This window comes from Cetorhinus maximus, chromosome 26 (assembly GCF_964194155.1).
Source record: "Cetorhinus maximus chromosome 26, sCetMax3.hap1.1, whole genome shotgun sequence".
Lineage (NCBI taxonomy): Eukaryota > Metazoa > Chordata > Chondrichthyes > Lamniformes > Cetorhinidae > Cetorhinus > Cetorhinus maximus.
Window position 1 is genome coordinate 22,881,335 of NC_135904.1, and position 25,227 is coordinate 22,906,561.

General features: G+C 40.7%; 1 protein-coding gene across 7 annotated transcripts in view; it reads right to left on the reverse strand.

Annotated features, from left to right (window-relative positions):
• Positions 1–25,227, reverse strand: part of unc13c (unc-13 homolog C (C. elegans)) — a 585,292-nt gene that overhangs the window by 446,945 nt on the left and 113,120 nt on the right. For 3 of the 7 annotated variants that reach the window (XM_078530361.1, XM_078530363.1, XM_078530362.1), the window contains 2 exons: positions 18,874–19,176; positions 5,620–5,683 (listed from right to left, as the gene is read on the reverse strand). In XM_078530361.1, the coding sequence (XP_078386487.1) occupies positions 5,620–5,683; positions 18,874–19,176 (367 nt within the window). Of the gene's footprint in view, positions 1–3,550; positions 3,596–5,619; positions 5,684–18,873; positions 19,177–25,227 lie in introns of those variants that run through there. The other 4 variants (XM_078530365.1, XM_078530364.1, XM_078530366.1 and 1 more) reach the window with 3 other exon arrangements.

A 25,227-nucleotide genomic window follows, 5' to 3' on the forward strand; every position in this document is an offset into this window, starting at 1 on the left:
GTGTATGTACACCTCCAGTCAATCCTTTCCTTCTCTCTCCCCTCCCCCCTCCCTTAAAACTTATTGGAAGATTGTGGCCAGAGAATTCCGAAAATGTCTACCCTTATTTCTCTCAATAACCTAGGATGCGTCTCTTTCGGCTTTTCCCATATTACATGGGGTTGGCACAATGCTGGTTGATCACCTTCATATCAACCATAATCTTCTTGGATTTAGTGGATGGTTTTTTTTACAGCCAAAGCCCTTCCTGCTGTCATCCCGCTGCATTTATCCAGGCTGGGGGCTGGCACCGATACATGCAGACTTGCCTGCACCAGTGGTTGGTTCTTCCCTGGCCACCGAGTCCAGGAGTAGAACATGAACCCAGAGCCTTCCAGCTCAGAAGCAGGAGAGCTACCCACTGAGCCACTCTAGCTCCCGAACCTATGATGCATCCTATTTGGATTTCTTTTTAGGAGCAACCCACAACAAAAAACAAACAAGTAAAGGGCATTCTACAACATAAGAATGTATTTAATACTTATAAGTAAATGAATAAAAATGAGTGGAGCCCTTCTCTACCAATAAAAATTACAACTGCTACTGAATCCTTTATCTAAATTTTAATTTTAACAGAAAAATAGCATTATAATATAGATAAACTTTGCTGGTTCAGGGAAATTTAGGCACATTTGACTAGGAAGCACCAGCATGGAATAAATTGCAATAGCCAGTTTGGATAATGGAAATCAATTGCTTAGAAAGCAGGTATATGGGGCCAAGTAGAGTCCCTAATAGTAACTGGTATGGAAACACAGCAGTTCTTCCATACTGAGATATTTTAATAAAAAAGTAATGAGTGTTAAGTTTAGCCCCAGTGGGCTGGATGTCCCAAATCTATACAGATCCTCAAGGAAACAGGAGGAAATGCTGATAATAGTCTTACGGAACTATTCATGAGGACACTTGGACAATCTCCCCATTTCCCGTACAGCTAGTCCACCCTATGGCTGCTGCGCAAGGTTCTGCTCTGATAACAGTTCAGGCATTCCACAAGGCAGCAAACAGGGACTGAGGTATATTGAAATGATACAAACCACTTTCTCCCAATGACCTTCATTTCGAATTACAGTAATACACAACAAGTCCTTGAAAAATAAAAGTAAACTTGAAGCAGACATAATTTGGGAGTTAAAATAGATCTGATTCATAGGTGAAGTGACTTACAATCAAGGAAGTTAAAGCTTATTTATTGATTCAAAAATTATATCACCTGATGCCACCGTTTCAAAAACATTATCTTAGTTTGTGTATACAGTCTATTGACTTGCCAGTTTGTTGTCAATGCCAATATTATTGTTCAGCAGTTTCCTCAAGAGGTTGTTTCTGGGTGTGTAGGAAAAGCAATCTGAACCCTCCCACCATTTTAGTGGGGAGAATTCATCAAATATGGTTAAAAGCAGTTGCTTATCATTTTTACACACCACCAAACACTGCATCCCCCTACTGAACATCAAGAGGATCACTCATTCACCATTTTATTTTACAGGATCTTGAGTAGGATGAATTTAAGAATTAAAATGTTATTACAGACAATCTGATATCTTAGACCTATGTCAATAGTTAAATGTTTTAGTTACTTTTTTAAATAACGGTTTTATACTGATTTGGGGAAAACACATTGTGGTACTGTTGATTCATTGAGGGAAATATTAACCCCCCCCCAAAAAAATTGTGGGTTTGGGTTGAGTGGGATGTAAAAATGCTGGAAATCTCAAACCTGAACTCAACCCACCTCCAATCCACTCAACTGAGGTGGGAATGAGGGTGGGCAACCAACCCATTCCCAAGAGGCAGCTTATTCATTCAAACATTTTAATGGGGAGGTTTTAAGCTTAATCCTGGCCGGCCCGTTTTCCCAGACCTTGACAAACCTGGCGTGCACTTCCACACGGAACAGGGAATTGCCTTTTTAGCACCGATTGTGCTGCCCGCCAAAAAAATTAAGCTGCTCCCTACTACACAGGACCAGACCCCTCCATCCCATCCACTGCGACCAATCTCCCTCCCAGAACCATGATCTCCCATTGATACAGCCTTTCTGATCTTCTCACTGGCCACCATTCCAACCTTCCCCCTCAGCACCCTCCTTCAATTTTTTAATTCTCTCCACTACTCCTCTCCGTTTCCTGATGCAGCCTGGTGCTGAAGGTTTACCCATCCGATAGCCAGCCAGCTATCCTCGCAATCTGGCCGATTGTGGCCACGAGACAGACAAAAATGTTAATCGCGTTCATCCAGGTTTCCCCAAATACAAAATTTTTCCCTGCTCACTTCCCACCATATAATCGGGGATATTAGATTCATCTGCTTGTTTCAGAAGACAGACAAGCATCCTCAAACATGTTTAGCACATGAACAGGTTCTTCGCATTTCTTCAGATAAAACCAACTTACTTGATAAGATCAGGGGAGGAAAAGAGGTACACAAACTGAGAAATAATATCCACAGCAAAACATAGATGAAACATCAAAGCATTATTTTATATATGAAACCTTAAAACAAATTAGAAGCACTGAAAAAATGTCAAAATGATGTTTCTCCAGATGCTTCCAATGACTTAGACATTCCTTGATCCAGATGCCCCGACAGTTTCATGTGTGTAGCTAATGAACTTTGACAGTGCCAGCAGTTACTGGTTTAATTCATTAATCTTCTGAGCGTAATACATTCAGATGCCCAGTATGAGGACTGTCAACATAGGAAGCGTAAATATGCTAGTAAACTCCTGAGCTTAAACAGAAATTTAACTCCTTTCAAAACAGTTAATATCTTACTCATAAATGCAATTCCCAACAAATTTTTCTGAGCAATGTGCAGTTGTAATATGGAGAAACTCTGAATATTCCACTCATTTCTCATTTACAGTTCCAGATCATTTGGGATTTCCTTTACTGTGAGGGCAAGAAGGTAACCTTGTTTCTGGGTTTCTGCCAACTATGTCTGAAATCGAAGTGCACTCTGTCATGATTACACGCCCTTTCCTTTTCTTTCACTTCCCTGTGGAGAAATGTCTAATATTGGCTTGGTTCTTCTACGAAGGAAATTGCCTTGTAGTCAGGAACTTAAGAAGGGTAGAATTAGAGGCACAGACCTGCTTTTTTTGCAATTCCATGGCACATTTAAGATACAATGGTTGGAGAAAAAAAATCTGGTATCCTGGTCCAACAATCAAGCAGAAGCAACCCTGAAAATTAACCAGCCCATTACCAAGGATTCAAGGAAATTAGTTGTGCCAAATGACTTGGCATTGGCAATAAAATGCTCAGTGTTTACCAAGTGAGCAGGTTTACACAATTTGTGAAACCATTCTTCGTTAATTTTGATTTTATTCTCTAAAACTTATAAAGTGATTTATATGACTATTGGCTATGGGTAACATTCACAGTTCATGAATAAAAATACAATACACTATCTAATTGAGATGCATTGAGATGGGGCCAACCAGGTTGAAATTTAGTCCTGTTCTGGTAATAAGAACCACATTTGAAGTGGATATTGATTCACTTACACGGATTTTGATAAATCTAGTCCAGGACATCATTTGAATATTCTGTACTATGGTCAACAGTTAGCTGCCAAGAAAGAAACCAAAAGAGTTTCAAACCGAAAATGCAAAATGCTTTTGTGATAGAATTCAGACCTTAGTGCTATGTTTGAGCAAGCCCAAAGCCACAGATATATTACAGCCTGGCAGTGAGAAGCTTATGTTTTGGTTTGATACAAGAATCTGGCAAATCAGAAACTCTCAATTTCTGAGAAAGAGTGAGGTGGAAAAAGAGACAAAGGGGAGAAAACTGCAGAACTCAAGTTTGAGTAGCAAGAAAGGGGAGACAGGCAAATAAATAGTAACTGGCAGCTAGGCTCAACTTATTACACAGGATAGCTTTTTTTCCCTTTGAAACTAAACTTTGAAAAGTTACACTGCTAGATTATCGGGAACGTAGTATATTCTCCCACGTATAAAATGTGTGTGTGTTGAGATCTTCATATCACTGAGTTAATTTTCAGATTGTATTGGGTTGGGTTGGGGGGTAAAATAGAAACATTGGGCAGAATTTTACAGCCCCATCATGATGAGGGCAGGCCCGTAAAACACGGCGAGCCATTCAAAAGTCCATCAACTTCAGCAGGACCGCAAAAATCCCACCAGCGTAAAATTCTGCCCATCTGTCAGGTTAAAAGCCAATTTGTATTTCGTCATGTGGATATAACAGAAAATAGCTGGCAAAGAATTTCATAGCAATAGAATATTAAATGTTATCTTTAAGTGGGCACATTTTCACTTTAAGATACCTCAGCCGCAATGAGATTGCATTCAAAAGGCTTGCACCCAAATGAAAAGGCAATTTACTCCATTGCAACTCAAAAACATAAGGCTCCAGGCTGCTTGCATTTTGAAATAAGACTGAGGATGGTGACACTTGTATTAACTGTTGCAAATTAAAGCTCAATCTGTCATAAAACTGAATGACTTTATATGAGACAAATACAGAAAGCACCTTAAATATTATGCCATATATTTTTTAATTTAAGTGAAAATATTAAATAAATATGCATTTGGAAACAGGAGCATATCATGCAAACTAAGTAGAACACACTACTTCAGGTGAAACTTTTCTTTAAAGGTTGATACTCTTTTAAGCCATAACCCAATTTAATGTTTTCAAGAAAAAGAGCATTTTCTCTTTCTCCAGGTTTAATATATTAATGGTGTTTGATTTAAAGAGCGCAAAATTTAAATTGTCAGTCGCAGATAAGCGCTGTGAATTTGATGAAACACTTGTGCAAAGATTATTTTACGAATGCTGCATTTTTCTGAAAGCTGGTCAGACATTAATACTTATAGGCACCTGAAATTATTTCCTAAATTTCCATTTAGAAACCATTTTAATTTCAGTCTCATCATCATGACACCACTCAATTACTTAGTTTATAACCTCTAACTCACCACCAGTTATCCATTAAATTTTATATGCTTATGGTCTGACAAAATCACATTGCTGAAAATCACAAATTGCTTCATATTGCAGGGTTCAGAAGGAGCGATTTTCAATTTACTAGTAGAGTGTAAAGCCATTATCTATAAACTGCCCAATATTCCTTTCCAATGAAATGAAAATGGGGCAGCTCCAATTATGTCACATGACCCACACCACCAGTTTTACAAAGGCGCAGTGAATTGAAAATTACCCCCAAAAATACAGCTCCCACCTTGTCAAAATTGGTACAAATTAAAATAAAACTTGGCATTGCAAATCCATCCAAGCCTAACAATGCAAACTTACCACTGAATGTTACAAACATTTCTTCATTTTTCATTTATGATTCACATACTGCAATAAGTTTAATAATTTTTGTAAAAAAATTATCAACTCAATTTTCCCCACAAGGGAATCTAACAATTCCCCAGTCTTCTACCCTAATGAGCGTAAGCTGCAAGTTTTATCTATTTCCATATATCACTGTTCTACCGCTCGTGAACTGCGTGAACAACTTTGCCAAACCCCAGAGAAGTTCCAAAAGCCTGAAATATAATTAAAGCAAAGCAACCAAAGGATTTAAAAGATTCAGTCTTACTTTTTCAATGACTCTTTTCCATCTTGATCTTGAAATGCTATTTGTACAAACCACCTCTTCAGTCCTGAAAGACAGTTAGAAAAATTATTTACAATAGTTTTAGAAACAAATTCTAAATATCGATATTCAAAACACTGAGTAATCTGATGCAATCAATTAGCAAAATTAATCACCACCATATTAAGATCTATATTCTGATCAAATCTCCAAATATTGGTTATACCTTTGCAGAAAACATCCGCAAATAATCTTTGTTACCACAACATAAACACGTGTCTTAAATTTGAAACTTAATAGATTTTAAACAAAAATGAAAGAAAACGTGAAAAATTCCTTCCATTAGAACAGCGTACGGGGTTCAAGTGTGTATGGTTCAAGTGTGTACAATCGAGGAAGGATGGAGAGCAACGCATTTCTGCTAGTTGCTGGGTCTAGAATGAAGCAAAATTAAATGCAAGAGATTTCAAACAAAATGCCAGAGTGACATCTTTCGGCAGAGTTGTAAAGCTGGGAAGAGGGACTGGATTAGTTGATGAAGTTGATGAAAAATGGAGGAAAAGGGGATTAAGGGACAGGGGAACACAGTAAATCAGATTGGCATTGTCTGCAGGCATGGACAGTAAATGTTGATACAGATCGATTAGGCCAAAGAGCTAGTTTCTGTCAAACTTCTATAACACATATTATATGTAATATTTATACACACATGCATCACACGCACACATACATCTGAACAGCAGTATGGAAGTCTTTTAAAAGCATTGAGAGCAGATAGTTAAGATCAAGGGAAGCATGTCCACATATCAACGCGAAAAGATCATTTTAAAGCTGCTAAGCCCCTCCATGTTATACCATCCTCTTTATCAACACTGTTTTGGCATATGCCAACTAATCAGGGGGCAAATGAGTGCTACTGCAATAATTTATCTGTTACATTACTACTCTTGTCACCACTGATCAACTACTTTAATAATGACAACACAATGGTGTGGATAATCGCAGAAGAAAGTCTCCAATGAACCATGAGGAAAACTTTCACTGCCTCATACAAAAACATGACAGCTAAATTTGCTTAGAAATGGAATGTATCTATAAAGGCAACACAAGGAGTACATCAGGGCTTGAGAACTAAGCAGCTCCAACACACAATCCACTTATATTATCTCTGCAGTTTAGAAAGATATGACGTTAAAGGTTCGAGTGTGAAAAATATTCTTCCTGAAGGGAAAAAAAATACACTTGAAGAGCTGATCGTTGAAAAGGTTGCTTGTCAGCTGCGTGGTTGCAGAGATTTATGGTAAGGACCGTTTTCACAAAAGCTTCAGAATCTGCCTACTTTACTGTCAATTTGAAAAATGTTTAGGAAAGCTGCATCCATTGCTCTATCTAGAGAAGATAATAAGAAGCTGTTGCCATGGAGGAACTTAGAGAATGTTGTAGAGGAAAAAGACTTTTAGTTCAAAGATAATGATTTTGGTTTGTGAGGAACAAAGTTTCAAGAGGTTTAGACTAAAATGGCCAGCACAGATAAGAACATAAGAATTTTTTAAAAATTCTTTCATGAGATATGGGCATCACTGGCAAAGCCAACATTTGTTGCCCGTCCCTAATTGCCGTCAACAATGTGCTGCTGAGCTGTCCCTTGAACCACTGAATTCCATTGGCTGCAGCATGGTGCTGTCAGAAAGTGAGTTCCAGGATTTCGACCCAGCGAAACTGAAGGAATGGAAATCTATTTCCAAGTCAGCATGGTTTGTGGCTTGGAAGGAACTTGGATGTGGTGATGTTTCCATGTGCCTGCTCCCCTTGTCCTGCTAGGTGGTTGAAGTCGTGGGTTTGGAACGAGCTGTTAAAGGAGCTTCAAGTTGCTGCAGTGCATCTTGTACATAGTGCACATTACTGCCACTGTGCACCAGTGGTAGAGGGAGTGAATGTTTAAGCTGGTGGATGGGGTGCCGGTTAAACAAACTGCTTTGTCCTGAATGGGGTTGAGCTTCTTGAGTGTTGTTGGAGCCACCCTCATCCAGGAAAGTGGAGAGTACTCCATTAGACTCCCGATTTGTAATTTGGAGATGGCGGACAGGCTTTGGGGAGTTAGGAGGTGAGTTACTCGCCGCAGAATTCCCAACCTCTGACCTGCTCTTGCAGCCACAGGCTTTATTGGCTAGTCCAGTTCAGTTTCTGGTCAACGGAAAACCCAGGATGTGGATAGTGGGGAATTTAGCAATGGTAATGCCATTGAATGTCAAGGAGAGATAGTTAGATTCTCTCTTGTTGGAGACGGTCATTTGCCTGACACTCAAATGTTGTCCAGGTCTTGCTGCACAGACTGCTTTCGTATCTGAGGGGCAAATGATACTGAATATTGTGTAATCATCAGCAAACATCTCCACTTCTGACCTTATGAGGAGAAGTCATTGATGAAGCAACTGAAGATGATTGGGCCAGGAAACTACCCTAGGTAACTCTGGCAGCAATGTTCTGGGGCTGAGATGATTGGTCTCCAATAACCACAACCAGCTTCCTTTGTGCTAGGTATGACTAAAAACCAGTGGAGAGTCCCCCCACCCACCCCCCATTCCTATGAACTTCAATTTTTCTAGGACTATTTGGCGCCATACTTGGTTGAATGCTGCTTTGATGACAATGGCGGTGTGCAGTTGTCACTCCTATCTATACTGTTGGATGCATCTGCAAAAGGTAGATTGTTAAGGACAAGGTAGAGTAGGTTTTTCCCTCATTGGTTCCCTACCACCTGCCGGCTCAGTCTGGCAGATATGTCCTTCAGCCAGTTCAGTCAGTAGTGGTACAGGAGCAGGAGTATGCCCTTCAAGCCTGCTCAGCCTCAGTACAATCAGTTGATTTTCTACCTCAACTCCACCTTCCCACATTACCACCATATTCAATAATTCCTTTAGTATCCAAAAATCTACTGATCTCTGTTTTGAATATATTCAGTGACTGAGCATTCACTGGCTTCCTAGAGATGCTGTTGCTCAGTTTCCTTATTGTGACAGTCAAGAGCAATCTCCTCCAGTATAAGTGCTTTAACTTGTTTAGAAGAATTCAGCAGTAAGGACCTTCTGGGAGGATAGGAATGATGATTTCCCTGGTACGTACAGCATGGAGCGATACATTGTCAAATTGTCAAACTTTCCTGAACGATACTGGTGTATGTAAGGAGAATAAGCCAGGTCCTCGTGAGCTGTTGTTACATGGATGTAGGTGATACCACTAGTCAGGACTGAAACAGTGCTTCTGTAAATCCCAATCCTTGTGCTACAGTCACAGAAGTCACAGTCACTCTGATCTGCTTGCCTTTTTTTGCCATGTGGGCTTTCCAAGGTTCTAGAAAAACTTTTCATCACTGAATGTCAAACTGTATACACAAAGTAGTCAAAGCTAATATGGAACATTTTTACAAGCTTCAAATATTCTTCGAAAACAAAATCTAGTGTGAAGGCAGCAGAAACTATGGACAGAATTTAATCCAGCTGTTGTAGCAGGAAACACAGCGGCCACGTTATCTGGCACTCTAACGGGTGTCGGTTGGGGGGTGGGGGACGGGACGGTGAGACATCGAAAGCCACCCCCATTTTCTTGCCTCCAACTCACCCTTTCCCATGACCACTCCCATCCCAGCCTCATTTGCCCGAGCCCAGGAATTCAATAAAAATCCCTGGTCAAGTTCCTGGATCATTACTGCAACACCCACCACTCCCAGAAGCACTACCAGCAACAGAGATCTGCCAAGCTCTGACTGAGCGGCAGCTCTCGGTAGGTGGGATTTCCGCCACCAGTGTCTTAAATCCCAGGGGAGACCTGAAGCTCGTCAGTTAAGTGCCTGACAGCATCTGAAACAATGTGGGTTTCACACCAGTTCACCAACTGGAGGGTGGGACCCACGTCGAGATTATTAAATCAAGCCCTATAAACACCACTAGGCACGCAAAAGAACTGCATGTGGCAAACTACCACAAGAATATTAAGTGCTTAACATCAGTTCTACTTGCATGATATGCTGACTAAATTCTTTGGATCTATATATAATTCTATTAGTAATAATCAATGCATTCCAGCATTATTCAAACAGAATAAATGACAGCAAGATAGCTGTTGGGAGTTAACGTGCACGCATTAAAATGATCTCATGACAGCTTTAGGCACCTCACAAAATGAACTCGAGCCTAATTACCACCATAAATAGAAAATAGAAAAAAATACTAAGTGTGCGTTTGCATTGTTGATATAAAAACGTAGAGATCTTTATTCTGTGACCCAGTATAGGGCTGCAAAACATTTGTGGTTTTCTGCATACGCATCATCTGATAACTCAGTGGGCACTGCAACTCTAAATTAATGGGAACTGGAGCAGCATTCCTTCAACAGCTTGTTCTGGGGGCGATATCCTGACACTGACGAAAAAGAGAAAGAGATATACAACCAACTGAGAAAGACATTTCAAGTCAATGTTCAAATTGAGTGAAGTTGATGAGCTATTTATCTTGGTAGCATTTGGCATTGCTAATAAAAATGGTGTTTCTAACCTCTCCAATGTTTATCTAAATACTGAAATTTCCCAACACAATGGGAAACAGGGAACAGTCCATGACATTGGCTCTCCTTCCCCCTTCAAATGACCCTAGAATTTCTGCAGCTTCCCCCGAAAGGAGTTGGGGGAGCAGAATATCTGCACTTACAACAGCTCCTCTTGCCCCATTTTTCCAAAGGTTCACTAGAAAAGCTCCAACACATGTGGATAAAGTAGCTAATGTTACCCTTTATCCTTAACCTGCTCCCATCACCTTCACGTCAGTGTGTCTGACTTTTACCAAGTGCAACCCAATGGAGGAATTTGATTTGGCAACCTCTTTCACTACCGACAAGTATGACAGTATCAGTAGGTGGTGTTACAATCAACAATTGAGTGCTGAATTTGTTGGTGTGGATAATAGCTAGACAGGCAGCTATTATGAAGACAGGTCAACAATTAAGTCCCTTTTCATTTCCCCAAAGAAAGCCATCAGATTCTCAGGCTAGAGGCCATCCAACTGCTGCTTTGGACAGCACCCAGGAAGCCCCGCAGCTGACAGTCACTTCTACTGCTGCAGGTCTTTAAGGCTGGAATTTTATTCCCAGCCTGAGCAGAGGTCCCTGCTAGGGGCTTGAGAAACGCCATTGGCACCTTACAGCAAAGCAAAAGTTGAACCCACAAATTCCGGGCAGGTGAAGGTTAGAATATCTGCACCCACTTGGGAGGAAAGAATGCCTGACTGGTAGCCAGGTGCAAGGTAGGGAACACCAGAAGGGTGTTTTTCTTGAGTTATAGTTAACCAGCACACAGATTTGCTTTGAAATAAACCTTTAAAATATTCTGGAATGGAAATAACCTCATTCTGCAGATTTTTGTTTCTACAACCCTGAAAATAGCTAAATCAAATACTGTAACTTAGTTGCCAAGCCATTTTAGTCACTGATTTATAAAAACGAGAGAGAATATTTTACTCTGGTTATCTGTTAACTTTTCACCGAGTGCAACCCAGTGGAGGAATTTGATTTGGTCAACCTCCTTCACCATCAACAAGTATGACAGTATCAGTAGGAGGTGTTACAATCAACAATTGAGTGCTGAATTTGTTGGTGTGGATAATAACTACAGAAATAGCAGCTGTTAATAACCTGCATCACAGCAAAAGTGTTTTCAACCATCAGAATGGAGGTGCTTCATGAATTGTTGATGTTACATAATAATTTATAACTGAACAAGGAAGCCAAGGCTATTTCAAGACAGTCTTACCTGGATCCCCAAATTGGGGAATATTCTTTTTTTTTAAAAAAAAAAGATCCTAGGTTGCAGAACAGAGGTGCTCTAGCTGCACAGGGGAGGTGGCTGAGCGCCGCACGGGGCTTGGCTGGTTGGTCAGGATGCCGCGAATCTCAGCGGTCATCTGATTCAGGAATGTTTCAAATGAGCCACCCTGAGCCAAGATGAACGGCATGGTGCGGAACACACCGGAGGTGTTTGTGTTAATACTTCCATTAAACATTGCAGCCTTGGCCACATAAACCATGAATAAAGAACGCACATCTGCACACAGAGGTTTTGCCGTCCTCATGAAGAACCCTTGGTCTCCTTCACCACTCATAACTCTTTTCTTGTTCCAACATCAGTAAGAGGAGTGTCACACACGTGGTTTCAATTGTCATTATTTATATAGCCCTCAAAAAGGAAAATGGTGCACAGTTACAGCAAGACACCTCAACGACCCACTCAGTGCTCAGTGTGATGCAGTGGCTTCCACGCTCATCCACTTTTACATGCTGCTCACCTTGTGGCCTTGGAAGAGGTGGAAGCAGCCTGCTCATGCGTCTTCGCTAGCAGCCGAGATACATTTGGCGGCTGTCCTCATTTTGGAGGTGCGAGGGGGGGGGCATCTACAGAGGTTGCTGCACCTGCCCTGCTGCACAGCTGCTCCCACTGTCAGAGGAGCCAAGGAGGCCAAGGATGATGATGGCATCCCTTGAAGGATGGCAACTGTCATCCTCTTCAGTGTCATCCTCAGCCCTTGGCTGGTGCCTCCGGATGGTAGCACCAGCTAATGTGTAAACTGCATCCCTCCAAAACATCTGTGCCACCAGTGCCACCGACCAGTACATAGTGTGACAGGCATTGTGTGCACTTTAGCGTGCAGTTCTGCATGCAATCCAAAGTATTGCTGAATGTGACTCTCCATGGAGGTTGGCCACTGTCCCAAGGGAGGAGTGCATGTGCTCAAATCCCTGAGCCATGGCGACACACGAGCTTGATGGACTCCTCCACTCTCTGCCCATGACCCCATACTGCATCAGGGAACTCCAACATAAGGAGTACATCTGCTGCTGCTGATCTGCTTAGAGCTTCCGTTCCTGTGACCTCTGAGGCCCTGGCTCTTGCCTAGCTGAGCAGGGATCTGCCTACCCTCCCTCTTGAGAGAGGAACTGACCAGTTTCCTCTGCCACTCTTCTCTCCACCTACACCGCAATGGCATACTCCACTCCCCGTGCCCCTATTTAGCCACAGGCAAGCACCCACCAAGGTGAATGTATCTGCACTGGTGGGTGACGCGCTAAGATGGGACGGTGCGCCCTCGGAGCTTGGTCGGTCATCTCAGCCCAGTGAAGAGGGCAAAGGTCTCCACGAGTGGACGTCTGAACTTGTGGAAGACACAAAAGGTCATGAGAGCTTGCCTTGGAGAGCACAGTGCTGAGTCTACACAATGCAACTCGGGATTCAGAATACTGTAGGACAGGTTGAAGTGCAATGTACCCTTTAATGACCACATTGACCTTCTGTAATCACCATCTCCATTATGAGTGTCCATCTTGCCAAGGTTGTGGTCTGCAGTCCTGGCTATCTTCTTTGCTCCACTGGTATGAGGCCTTAGGTGCAAGATACGTCTTTATCCATTTGGGCCCTTACTTGGGTATTGTGTGCCCATTTCTCCTGCCAGGACAAAGAGAGCAAGCTAAGGATATGCTGTCCTTTGTGGCCGATAGCAGCTGCTCCAATTCATTAGAAGGTGCATGTATCAGTGGTTACAGGTCCTCAGTAGCACTATGGCTCAGAGCCATTCTGAGGGATTAGTAAGTGGCCTTGGCACAACCCTCCCACATTCTGGAGCATAATGCACCCTGAGGTTCCTCAGCTGGTGTGTCTGCTGAAGGGTGAATAACCAGCGACCTGTACTGGGGGTTGAGGGTAACACCTTGCAGGAGCATATCAGGTCATTAAACATCTTCTGAGCATGCTTTTGCCATTGACAGTGGCAGCTACCTCCATTCAGGCCTACGTTCGGTCTATGGGGGTGCCAATCTCCAGGAAGAGGACCTCCCACCTCTCCCTCATGGCCTCCAGCATCACCTCAAGGTCTGTGCCTGAAAAACGAGGGGCTGTCCTGCCCTGCAGGTCTCCGGCTCTCTTGAGGCATCACGGAAATGAAAAATCCAGCCCTAAGTTTTCTGTGAGTCTTCACTATCCAGCCACAGAACTCAAATGGCAGGCACAGTATGGCAACCTGGGGGCAGGTTTAAGACCCAGAAATGGTTGCCACTTCTGTTTCCCACCCCTGTGGCAAAAATTCAGCCCCAGGAATCAAACTGGAGACCTTACTGTCCATATGGTTCACTGTCATAGCATGCAGCTCGTTTACCTACTGAGCTGGTGCTTAGTACTTTTAGATAAACTTGTGCACATTTGCAATAGCATGAGACACTACCTTCAGGAAAGGTGGTGTGGGAGGGGGTAGTGGGGGAGCAAAGCGCACTGAAGAATCAATAGGAAATGAGTCAGAAATACTTGTGGATAGTGGCGTTATACACAATAATTCATAATAACAGTATCAAATACCCAAGTTTATACAAATATAAACCTGCAGTGCAAGAAACAGAAAAATTGCTTTTAGCGTATTAAAATGGACTTCAACATTTTAAGACCAAAATGCATCAACGGTAGAATAAATTGCCTTGGAGGCCTTAATGAAATCTCCTTTAGCATTTATGCAGTTTGCAGCTGTGAAATAACAGATGTTTGCACTGTGCACTACATTAAGTTATCCCATTGAAGCTGCTTGAACACAAATCAAAGTAACAAAGTTCTGAAGAAATTTTAAAGGAACCCAATTAAGCTCCCTGTTGGTGATAATAGTTATTAGCATCTTTAATGAGGCTACTGTAATTAGAATGCCTAAGGGAGGGTAGTGAGGGGAGTTGACTAAGTTATGTGCAAATACACAATATTCTGAAGGGATAAATATTGTTCAAATAAGGTGAAGGTTTCCAAAGCTCAAGTATAGCCCCACTAGCCTCCTCAAGGATAGGATTATGAACCATAATATATAACTTAATATCTGTAGAACACAAATTTAGTGAACACTCTTCGAAAGCCGGAGGCCTAGTTTTGTTTCCTTCAAAAAACTGACCCCACAAAAAAGGTGCATAACGAGTTTTGCAAACTCGTGAAATGCAAAATAATATATTAAAGCACAAGTGGGCTGCTGCCAATGTTGAAAGTATGATATTACGCTGGAGGTTTGATTTCCTTGGAGGATATAGAAATCAGACAAGGACTAATAGAAACCAGTTGCTTCTGGAGTCAAAATCATTTTGACATAGGAGGAAGCCGTTCGGCCCATTGAGTCTAGGTTAGCTCTCTGTCTAGTCAGTCCCATTCCACCATTCTATCCCCATAGCCTTGCAAGTTAGTTTCCCTCAAGTGTTCATCCACTTTCCTTCTGAAATCAGTCTCCACGTCCACCACCCTCATAGGCAGCGAATTCCAGGTCATGACCATGTGATCTTCCTCATATCCCACCTACATCTCTCATTCATCCAAAACCTTAAACCTGCATCCCCTAGTACTTATATCATCAGCTAACAGGAACAGCTTTTCAATGTCTACCTTAAACCTGTTATCATCTTGTACACATCTAATCTTACAGAATCAAATTAGAAAAAAAGTTTTAAAAATCTAAACACCCAAGCAGGCACTTTAATTGCTATAACCTGCAAATAATTACTGTTGGCCCAGCATCACTAACAAAATATACTAAACCTTCTTAAAATGAAAATATACTCGAACCATGCAGCAAGTTAATCGGCATCTTTAAAGAGAGAAGGGTCCAGTGGGGTCCTCCTCCAGAATTCAAAACTGACAGGTAAGCAAACATTTTACTAGAATTAGAAGAATGAGAGAGGGGCAAGTTTTAACTTCGGATTAGGCTTCTAATGTACCAATGTCATTGTGTCAACAAGCCCAGAATAACTCAGAAGAACATTCAATAATTCAATTGCCAGTATCACAGGTTTAATGCCATTACCAGGCAATGAAGCCAGAAGTATGTGGCACACATGCAGCAGCTGTGATAAACGATGCCACCCTCTGGTAAATATTTTGAAGTACAAATAAGGTAGAGAATCAAATTACACTAATAACCATAAGCACATTTACTTCCTTGCACTTTACACAGTGATTCTGGTGCTCATTCTGCTGCTCATCAACAATGCACAATGGGAGATTCACCGACATATTACAAAATAATAAAACTTATATAATGTAATAAATTGTTTAAAATTGTATAATTGTATAACTGGACGATAGTTTCACATTCATGATATCACACTGCCCATGTTAAACTTTGGCTAAATTTCAAAAGCCAAATTCATAACTAAAATAACCCATGGAATTTACCAAGCTTGAAATTCAACAGAGCAAGTCACACATCATTTCAAAGTCCTTTCAGCTAATATTGTTATCCTTCAGTGAGTGGCATTCTTAATGCTGGAAACATGAACATGAACAATGACTAAAATAGCTCAGCGCACACAAGTTAATTTTGACAACGTGGTTGGAAATATGCTATTGCTGATACTGAAAGAGGATTTATGATTATAATTTTTCAATGATGAGAAAATGATTTGAAGAATTAATTCTAGGAGTTTATTCAGGCAACAATGAAGATTTAAATAGTTATTAATTTTAAAATGAGAAAGCTCAGGGAGAAACTGAAAGAGTGACAAAAAACAATTACATTTTTGTCAAATCCTAAATTGGTGTTTACAGAATTGTACTTTTTCAGTACAGATGAATTTAAGCTTCATGTAGTTTTCAAGGTTTGCATTCATGTACCCAAAGCATTCATAGTATTAGAATTAATTTGTCCAGAAGATTTGAAAACAAGCTGAAAGGTAAATTTTGGAAGCTTCTTGGGAGCAAAAGTTTCACGTCAAAATGGTTTTCAATGTTCTTTAAACTTCAAAGTCTAGTTCTGAGAGTTCTAGACAAAAGATAAAAGGTAGATGACTTAGCACAAGACTGATCTAAAACTTGGATCCTTTCTGGCCTATAAGATCCTCTGCCACGCCATGCATTTCATTAACCTACACACCAATCTTTGTAATTTGCACTGCCCCAACAAAACATGTTACAAAAACTCAATTGGTTTACTTCTCGTTTGACATATTCATTATTCCGGAATTACCTCCATTCATTTCATTGCTGATTACCTTTATTTTTTAATATTTATGATCCCATGTGCCATAATTAGTGGGAGTTACAAAAATAATCGAATTTTGAGTTTTAGTTTACATTATTGCTGAAAAAATAGAGACATACTGTTGAAGCTTTTCGTCTTGCACTCATCAGGGCAGAATCACAAGAATACCAAATCTCAAAGGGAACAACTTATACTGCATTGGTAGTGGCATTGCCATGGAGAATACACCGAGGAACAGATAACTGCCAAGCTTTTGTTTAAATTCAAACCAGGCAAGTTGATTGATTGGTCAAGGCATTGTCATGTGGAATAAACCATGGAATGACTGCCCCCAAGCTTCTGTTTGGTTGAAAAAGGCACAATGCGTGGACGTGCTCTGTTTGCAATGGAGGGCCCTATGAATATATGTAGCGTATAGCACAAGCTTGGCAGTTAACTGTTCCCTGGTGCATTCTTCATGGTAACACTTCTACCAGAGTCCATTTACCAACCAATCAGCACCATCACGTGGTATAAATTGTCATTGCATTTGAAATTTGGCATTCTTGTGATTTTGTCCTGACGAGTGCAAGATGAAAAGCTTCAACGCTATGTATCTTTTTTCAGCAATACTCAATTTAGATTACATTCACATGAGCAAGGGAGTCAACAGTTCAGTTAAGGAAGCAGCACAGGAACAGGACTCATCTCAACTCAGTGGATAAAAGGACATTAAATTGCATATATACAACACTCGGGTATATCTCACCATGATCTATCTTCACTCTTCCACCATCTCCGACTTGCCACACTGCTTGTCCGACCTCCAATTTTGTATTAACAAATTTCCTCCAACCAAATAATGGGAATGCTGAAGTCAGTGTATTTGATCCCCTCCACAAACTCCATTTCCTGACCACTGCTCCCGTCCCTGGCAAGAGTCCAAAACTGAGCCAGAGTGACCACAGCCTTGGTGCTGTGTTGACCCGGAGATGAGCTACTGACCACTCCTTCACCAAGACTGCCACATCCACCTCCATATCATCATCTAATTCTGACCCTGTCTCAGTTCATCTACTGGTGAAGCCCTCATCCATGCCTTTTATTACATCTAGACTTGACTATTCCAATTCTCTTCCAGTTCAACAACATCTCAGTTTTAAAATCCTCATCTTTGTTTTCAAATCCCTATATGACCTCAAACTGCCCCATCCCTGTAGCCTCTTCCAGCATTGCAAACCTTTGAAATGCCAGTGCTCCTCCAATTCTAGCCTCTTGCACAGCCTTGATTTTAAATTACTGCATGGCTACCAATGATGGAATCAGCTGCGTTGGTCAGAAGCTCTGGAATTTCCCCACCCCCCCCACCCCCTAAAGTTCTGCACTTCTGTATCTTTCTCTCTTTAAGATGCCGCTTAAAACCTCTCTCTTCGACCTAATAATTCATCTGTCCTCCATCTCCTTCTGTATTTCTGTGTCAATTTCTTTTTTTTTAAATTAATAAAGCTCTGGTTAAGCTCCTTGGGATATTTTACTACATTAAAGGTACTCATTTAAATGCAAGTAGTTGCTGTTATTACAGGCACTGTTGTGGTGCTGAGCTTTGCAAACTAAGGGAGCTATAAATTTAGTCTCTGTTTGGTGTTGAGTTTTGTAATTTTGGCTGTCAGCAATTGGGATACTTTAAGTTAAACCCACTATTTCTGGAGTTAGGCAAAGTAAAAAATAAAAGCCATATGTGTTGCTGCTCACTAACCGACAATACCTATTAAAAAGAGTTTAGTTTCAGGTGAGGCTCAATTGTGATGCCCTTTTAGTCAAACAACCTCTCAGCACTCATTGTCTAGGCTCATATAGGAAGAACGATTATTCGAGTGAGGAACCGAGGGTTGTTAAACAGTACCACAATAGAATGAGGCTTCTTCATACAAGTCCCTCAGTAGGCACATATCTTTTTCTTCCTTTTAGAATAAATCAGTAGGAGCTACAAAAAAAAAATACAACAAAGGAAAACAGGACTTTGCTGTATCAAATTATCTCCAAATTACTCGAGGTTTGTTGAATACTAAATAAAATGATTTTGTGTTAACACAGTGTTAAATAAAATTGCAGGTTTTTACTGCAAAAATGGCACAAATAATAATTGGTGGGAGAAAAGCAATATAGTGCAAAAAGCGAGATGTATGGAGGTAAAGCAAATTTGTTTCCTTAGTTTTACAATAATAATGCCTCCGAGTATACATACATGTTGTCTTCTCTTTCAGACGTATGGTTACAGGATCCATCAGGGTCCTCCTCCATTTTCAGATTGTCCTGTGAAACGCAGCTGCAGTTAGAATTGCATTGACTACAGCACGTACTATTCTCCTGGTCACTGGGCTGCCCTTGTGAATTCTGCTGGTAGCTGTACACAGTAGAGCGGGATTCACAATCACTCTCCACAGTAGAGTCATGTACAGCATCATTCTCACTTCCTTCAGAGTAACTTGGCAGGGAATTGCCATGACTGAGGGTTGTAGACAGGTGTTGCCTGCTTTCCACTGATCCACTGCAGAAATCACAAATAAATCTTCTGCATCATATTTGGCACAAAGTATTCTGCAATTTTTTTTTGCCTTCCCATGAACAAACTGTTATTTTCATGCAAAGCGCAGTAGAAAAAAGTAAACAAAATAATACATCAATTCCCACTAGGTCCGAAGACCACAATATTTTTCATCACTTTAATTTCAGCATGGAGAAGATAATAAAGGCCAAATTAGACAGACAAATTAGATGTTTATTATTACAATCAAGCTCCCAAAAAGTTGAGAAGTTAATCATTTTTGAAGAGCAGTTTGATAATATACTTTGATGCGTGGATTATCAAATATATGGTACATCTTCTAATTAATGCAGTCTTAGAAAGCCGCATGTTAAAAATGATGATTACAGATGCTTTGTTACTGAGTAGGTGATAAATAACTAGTCGGGGTTGTGCTAAGTCACATGACATAAGACACAATTAAACATTTATTTATAAAACTATTTTAAAATGTTGATTTGACACACCAAGTCAAAAGCACCTTCAATTACTCTTTTATTTTAAAATACCATAATATCAAACTGAAGCAAGAAAGTTCATACATATTGCAAGTTCAACATTTTAATAAAAGCATTCTGTTTTAAGTGCAGTTCTTTGCAACAGAAGTCCTAACAAGTTTGTCAATAAATCACCATATGGTACAAACCAGGAGAAATTGTCTTCACCCCTTCTCTGCTTATAGGTAAGCTATCTCAACGTATCCACTACATGCCTCCAATATCCTTGCTTTCATGTCTCCATCTTCCCTTGGCATATCCAAAAGTTCCTCCATACAATTAAATCTTGCCTACTATTCAGGAATTTTTGTTTGTAAATGAAACTGGCGACTAACTTTCCATCAAAGCAGAAAAGAGATGAAAGAAGAATTCATTTAAGTTACAAGAAATAGCTTTGCAAGAGAGCTAGATTACAGGAGGTCAGAAAAAGCTTTTGTTCAGTAAACTTGCATTTAGCAGCTTCAAAAATGGCTTTACATGGGAAACGTGCAGGTAAAAGGTTGGCCTGGGATACTTCGAGATGTTCAAGATGTCAGGTGCAATAGCAAAATTGCTACTTTAGCTAGTAGAATGGCAGGAGAGATGGAACCACCAAGTAGTGCAGCTACCATAAGAACTAAAATTCATAAAATGTAAAGATTCTGCTTGGAAATTTGTTTAAAGCCTTGATTTGCTTTTGGAATGCCCAATCTTGCTGTCAATAATAAGACTTTGCAGATTTTCTAGAAAATATTATCAGCATTTTTAGACAATAACAGTGTTGCCAGGGCTCACAAACAGCAAGCCTTGGAATGCGCCATGAATGTTCAATAGATTCAGAAGGGAACGATCTATCATTTTCACTCCAGAGCCAAAATGAAGGTAACAATGGCTTAATGTGATTGATGGGAACTGTAGTGAAGCTAGAACCAATGTACTTACAAAAGTAATCAAGAAAGCTCAACTCAATAACTGAAGCTCCAACCAAAAATAACCACAATACCACCAACACTACTTGAATTTATATAGCACCTTTTTAAAAAATATTCTTTCACAGGACGCGAGGACACTGGCTAAGCCAGCATTTTTATTGCCCATCCCTAAATGCCCTCAAGAAGGTGGTGGTGAGCCACCTTCTTGAACTGCTGCAGTCCATGTGGTGTAAGTACACCCACTGTAGTAAAATGGTCCATGGCACATCACAGGAGCATAGTCAAACAAAAAGATTGGGGGTGAGGGTGAGGGATGCACAATGACTACAAGCTTGGTCAAAGGTTAGGTTGAAGAGGGTCTTAAAGAAACAGCGCATTATAGAGCATTAGGGAGTGAATACCGAGAGCCAACATGGCTGAAGACATAGCTGTCAATGATGGAGCAAAGCATTCAGAGGATGAACAAGAGTCCATAGTTGGAGGAATGCAGAGTTCTGAGAGTGGTAGGGCTGGGAGAGATTATAGAGAAGAAGGATATGATCATGGAGGGATTCAAAGATGAAGATGAGTGTTTCAAATTTGAGGTGTTGTGAAATGCAAGTCAAAGGAGGTCAGCAAGCACAGAAATGATGGGTGAGCAGAAGTTTGAATATGAGAAGCAGAGTTTCAGACAATCTCAAGCTTCTGGAGGGTGGAAGACCAGCCATGAGAGCATTGAACTAGTCCAGCCTGGAGATAACAGAAGCACAAACGTCCAAGAATCAGGCCAGTAACCTAGAATCAGTGCAGGGATTGAGAAGTGGCGATGTCTTATATGCATGAGATTCTAATGATAAGGTAATCCTTATAAAGAATCCTACTTGTTAGGGGCGAATTAAAAATGCTAAAAGAGAACGCTGTAAGAATTTACTGAAGAACACTTAAAATCTCCAGGCAGACATAGCTGCTAAGCATATTAAGAGTTGACGATTACCAGATGAACATTGCACAGCCTTGAGAGTCAGGCTGAAGACACAAGCAGAATATAAATTAGATTACATGTACTCCCCTCTCACATAGGGAAGGGGGCAGATGGTTTTAGCTCAGATATGGGAAGACATACAATGGACAAAGAGGGGGCTCTGATGAAACACAAGCAGTCTTGAGTTGTGAGAACCAAGGTCTTTGCGTACGTGTATTAATTTTGATTGGATAATATAATTATGTATACACCTTTTAGAATAATTGGTTAGCAGAATCGCATGTTTATGTACTTAATAGGATAGTTTTAACACGGTACCTGTGTGTCGGTTACCGAGTGGATATAATCAAATGTACTCAAAAGTATTATGATAAGAAAAAGTATAAAAGTTACGAGACTTTGTAATTACGGCAGAGAGCCTCTTGATGGACTAAGAGGCTGCTCTCCCTGCATATGCTTGTACAAGCTTGAATAAACCGTCTTGTTTGAGAATCCAAACAATGGACATCCTGAGTTGTTTGTCCTGACCTGAGTCCCGGTCTGAGCCGTAGTTAAGAGGGTAGCTGCCCCACGCGAAAGCCAGATCAGCCAGGGTCTCGGGGAATGAGGTTGAATCCCGCCTACACTACTCTTATCCCTAACTTTCTCAATCCCTATTGTGAGCCTTTCATGTCCATACTGCATCCTCAATCAATGCTCCTCTGAATTTTCTTCTTCTGTTCTTTAAAGGTTTAAAATGTGCCATTTTGCACAATCCTCCTTCCCCCTGATTCATCACTGCATTGAATGAAGTATCACATTGCCTCCTACTTGAAATCATTTTCTCAGAACCTCAAAATGATCCAAGTCCTTATTTATTCAATCATCCTCCAAGAATCATTAGGTTTTTAAAACCCAGGCTCAGTATCGCAGTCACCACTTTTTGAAGTTACCTAATCTCTTATCTTTTTTTTTTTAGCCTTGATGTCCAGGACTCTGGCTCTTGGCCCTTCGCCTCGTTTCCTCAAATAGAACTTTCTTTTTTTAACTCCTGCATCATTATCTCAGTGATCTCCCTGCAGGTCATACTTTGAGAAAATTGTTACAACCAGAAAATGCAGCAATGCGTGAAGGAAACGAATTGTTGCATGCATGGGAGGGCAAGCTGCAAAGCATGGGGCAAGAAAGAACAAACACACGGATTGACAATTACTAAACTGAATCGTGGAAGAAAGGACCAACATCACAGGATGAGCAACGCAACACACACAGAAACGCAATGTAATATAGATATTGCGGGAGGAGAGATAAACATGGCGGAAATTGTATTTGAAAGCTAATCTGGGCAGCAATGTTTTTCTAAAGAAAGCATTTTTTTTACATTAAAAATTAAAATGCAATTTCTATTTTAAAATGATTTTTAAAATGTTGAAATAGAGGGCAATAGTACCTATATTTAAAAGCCAACCAGCAAACAAGAGTATTTTAACAAAGGATAAAAGTAAAAGCATCAGTTTTTTGAAAGAAATTATGCCATCTTGCTAATGACTGCGGAGCAATGAACAGATTGCTGAAATGAACAGAGCAGGACACAGTCACGTGAGAAGTGAATCCTACATGAGACTGTCACAAGGAATCAATGAGACTGTAATTACTCTTACAACCTTATGCTGTATTACATAGCTAGCTTCTAAAAACTGTACTCCACTTCATTGAGGGTCTGCTATTCAAAAGAAAACAGGAAAATTGGGTTTCCTGACAGAACTGAGAGATTTGGTACCTGCCCTGCCACTATTGTGGCTAGAAATTTAGTTGGTAAGTAATTAAACCTGCAGGTATAATTAATATTAATTAGTCACTCTAACCACGTTCATTGATGTTTCATTTAAGTTTCATAAAGCACTATTCATTTTTCTGTGAAAGGACAGAACCTTGCCTCCATAGTAGACAAATGTCAACCACCTTGGGATTATGGGAAAGCAATCTATCTGTAAAACGAATGGACATTCAAATGCATAAAACTTCAGAGATATGCTGATAGCTTTCTTTACCTACCATATTATCTGGAATAAAAGCTGCATTTTAATCCAAAAGCAAAAATCACAAGTTTTAAGTTAAGGATGGAACCTATATACAAATTTATATTTTGCTGGGACAAAATTCAAGTTTACATAGAATGTATGGCACAGAAACACACGATTCGGCCCAATAGGTCAGTGCTGGTACTTATGCTCCACGCGAGCCTCACCTTATCCCTCTTCATCTAAATCAGACAGTGAAGTACTTTTGAAGTGCAATCGCTAACAATGTAGGAGTCACAGCAACCAAATTGCACACTGTAAGATCCCACAAACTGCAATGAACAGATAATAACTAGATCATCTGCATTAGTGATGTTTGAAGGACAAATATTGGTCAGGACACCTTGCTCTGCTTTAAATGGTAATAATGAATATTTTACACCTACCTGAGTGGGGATAAGGGGGTCCTTCTCAGGATGGCAGCCGGTGACTAGTGGAGTTCCGCAGGGGTCAGTGTTGAGACCACAACTTTTCACTTCATACATTAATGATCTAGATGAAGGAACTGAGGGCATCCTGCTGAAGTTTGCAGACGATACAAAGATAACTTGCAGGTTGAGTCGGTAGTTAGGAAGGCAAATGCAATGTTGGCATTTATTTCGAGAGGACTAGAATATAAAAGCAAGGATGTGCTGCTGAGGCTTTATAAGGCTCTGGTCAGACCACATTTAGAATATTGTGAGCAATTTTGGGCCCCCTATCTCAGGAAGGATGTGCTGGCCCTGGAGAGGGTCCAGAGGAGGTTCACAAGAATGATCCCAGGAATGAAAGGCTTAACATATGAGGAACGTTTGAGGACTCTGGGTCTATACTCAATGGAGTTTAGAAGGATGAGGAGGGATCTGATTGAAACTTACAGAATACCGAAAGGCCTGAATAGAGTGGACGTGGGGAAGATGTTTCCATTAGTAGGAGAGACTAAGACCCGAGGACACAGCCTCAGAGTAAAGGGAAGACCTTTTAGAACAGAGATGAGGAGAAACTTCTTTAGCCAGAGAGCGGTGAATCTATGGAATTCATTGCCACAGAAGGCTGTGGAGGCCAGGTCTTTGAGTGTATTTAAGACCGAGATAGATAGGTTCTTGATTGGTAAGGGGATCAAAGGTTACAGGGAGAAGGCAGGAGAATGGGGTTGAGAAACTTATCAGCCATGATTGAATGGTGGAGCAGACTCGATGGGCCGAATGGCCTAATTTCTGCTCCTATGTCTTATGGTCTTATGGTGATGGGGTCATTGTTTTAACGCCTCATCTGAAATTCAGCACCTCCGACTGTCAGTACTCCCTCAGTACTACATTGGTGCATCAGTCTAGTTTATGTATCCAAGTCCTCGGAGTGGGACTTGAACCCAAACCTTTAGACTCAGAGGCAATAATGCTCCTGGAATCATAGCTGATGAACTGCTCTAAATAGATGACATTTGACAGTCAGTTAAAGTTTAATTGCGACCGATTGCCAAACGTTTGTAACTGTCAGGTGACAAGTCAATTTGCAAACTTCTGTAGCAACAGCTACAGCACTGGCATCTACCAGACATTGTGGAAAATTTCCCAGGTTATGTCCTGTCCAAAAAAAAGACAAATCCA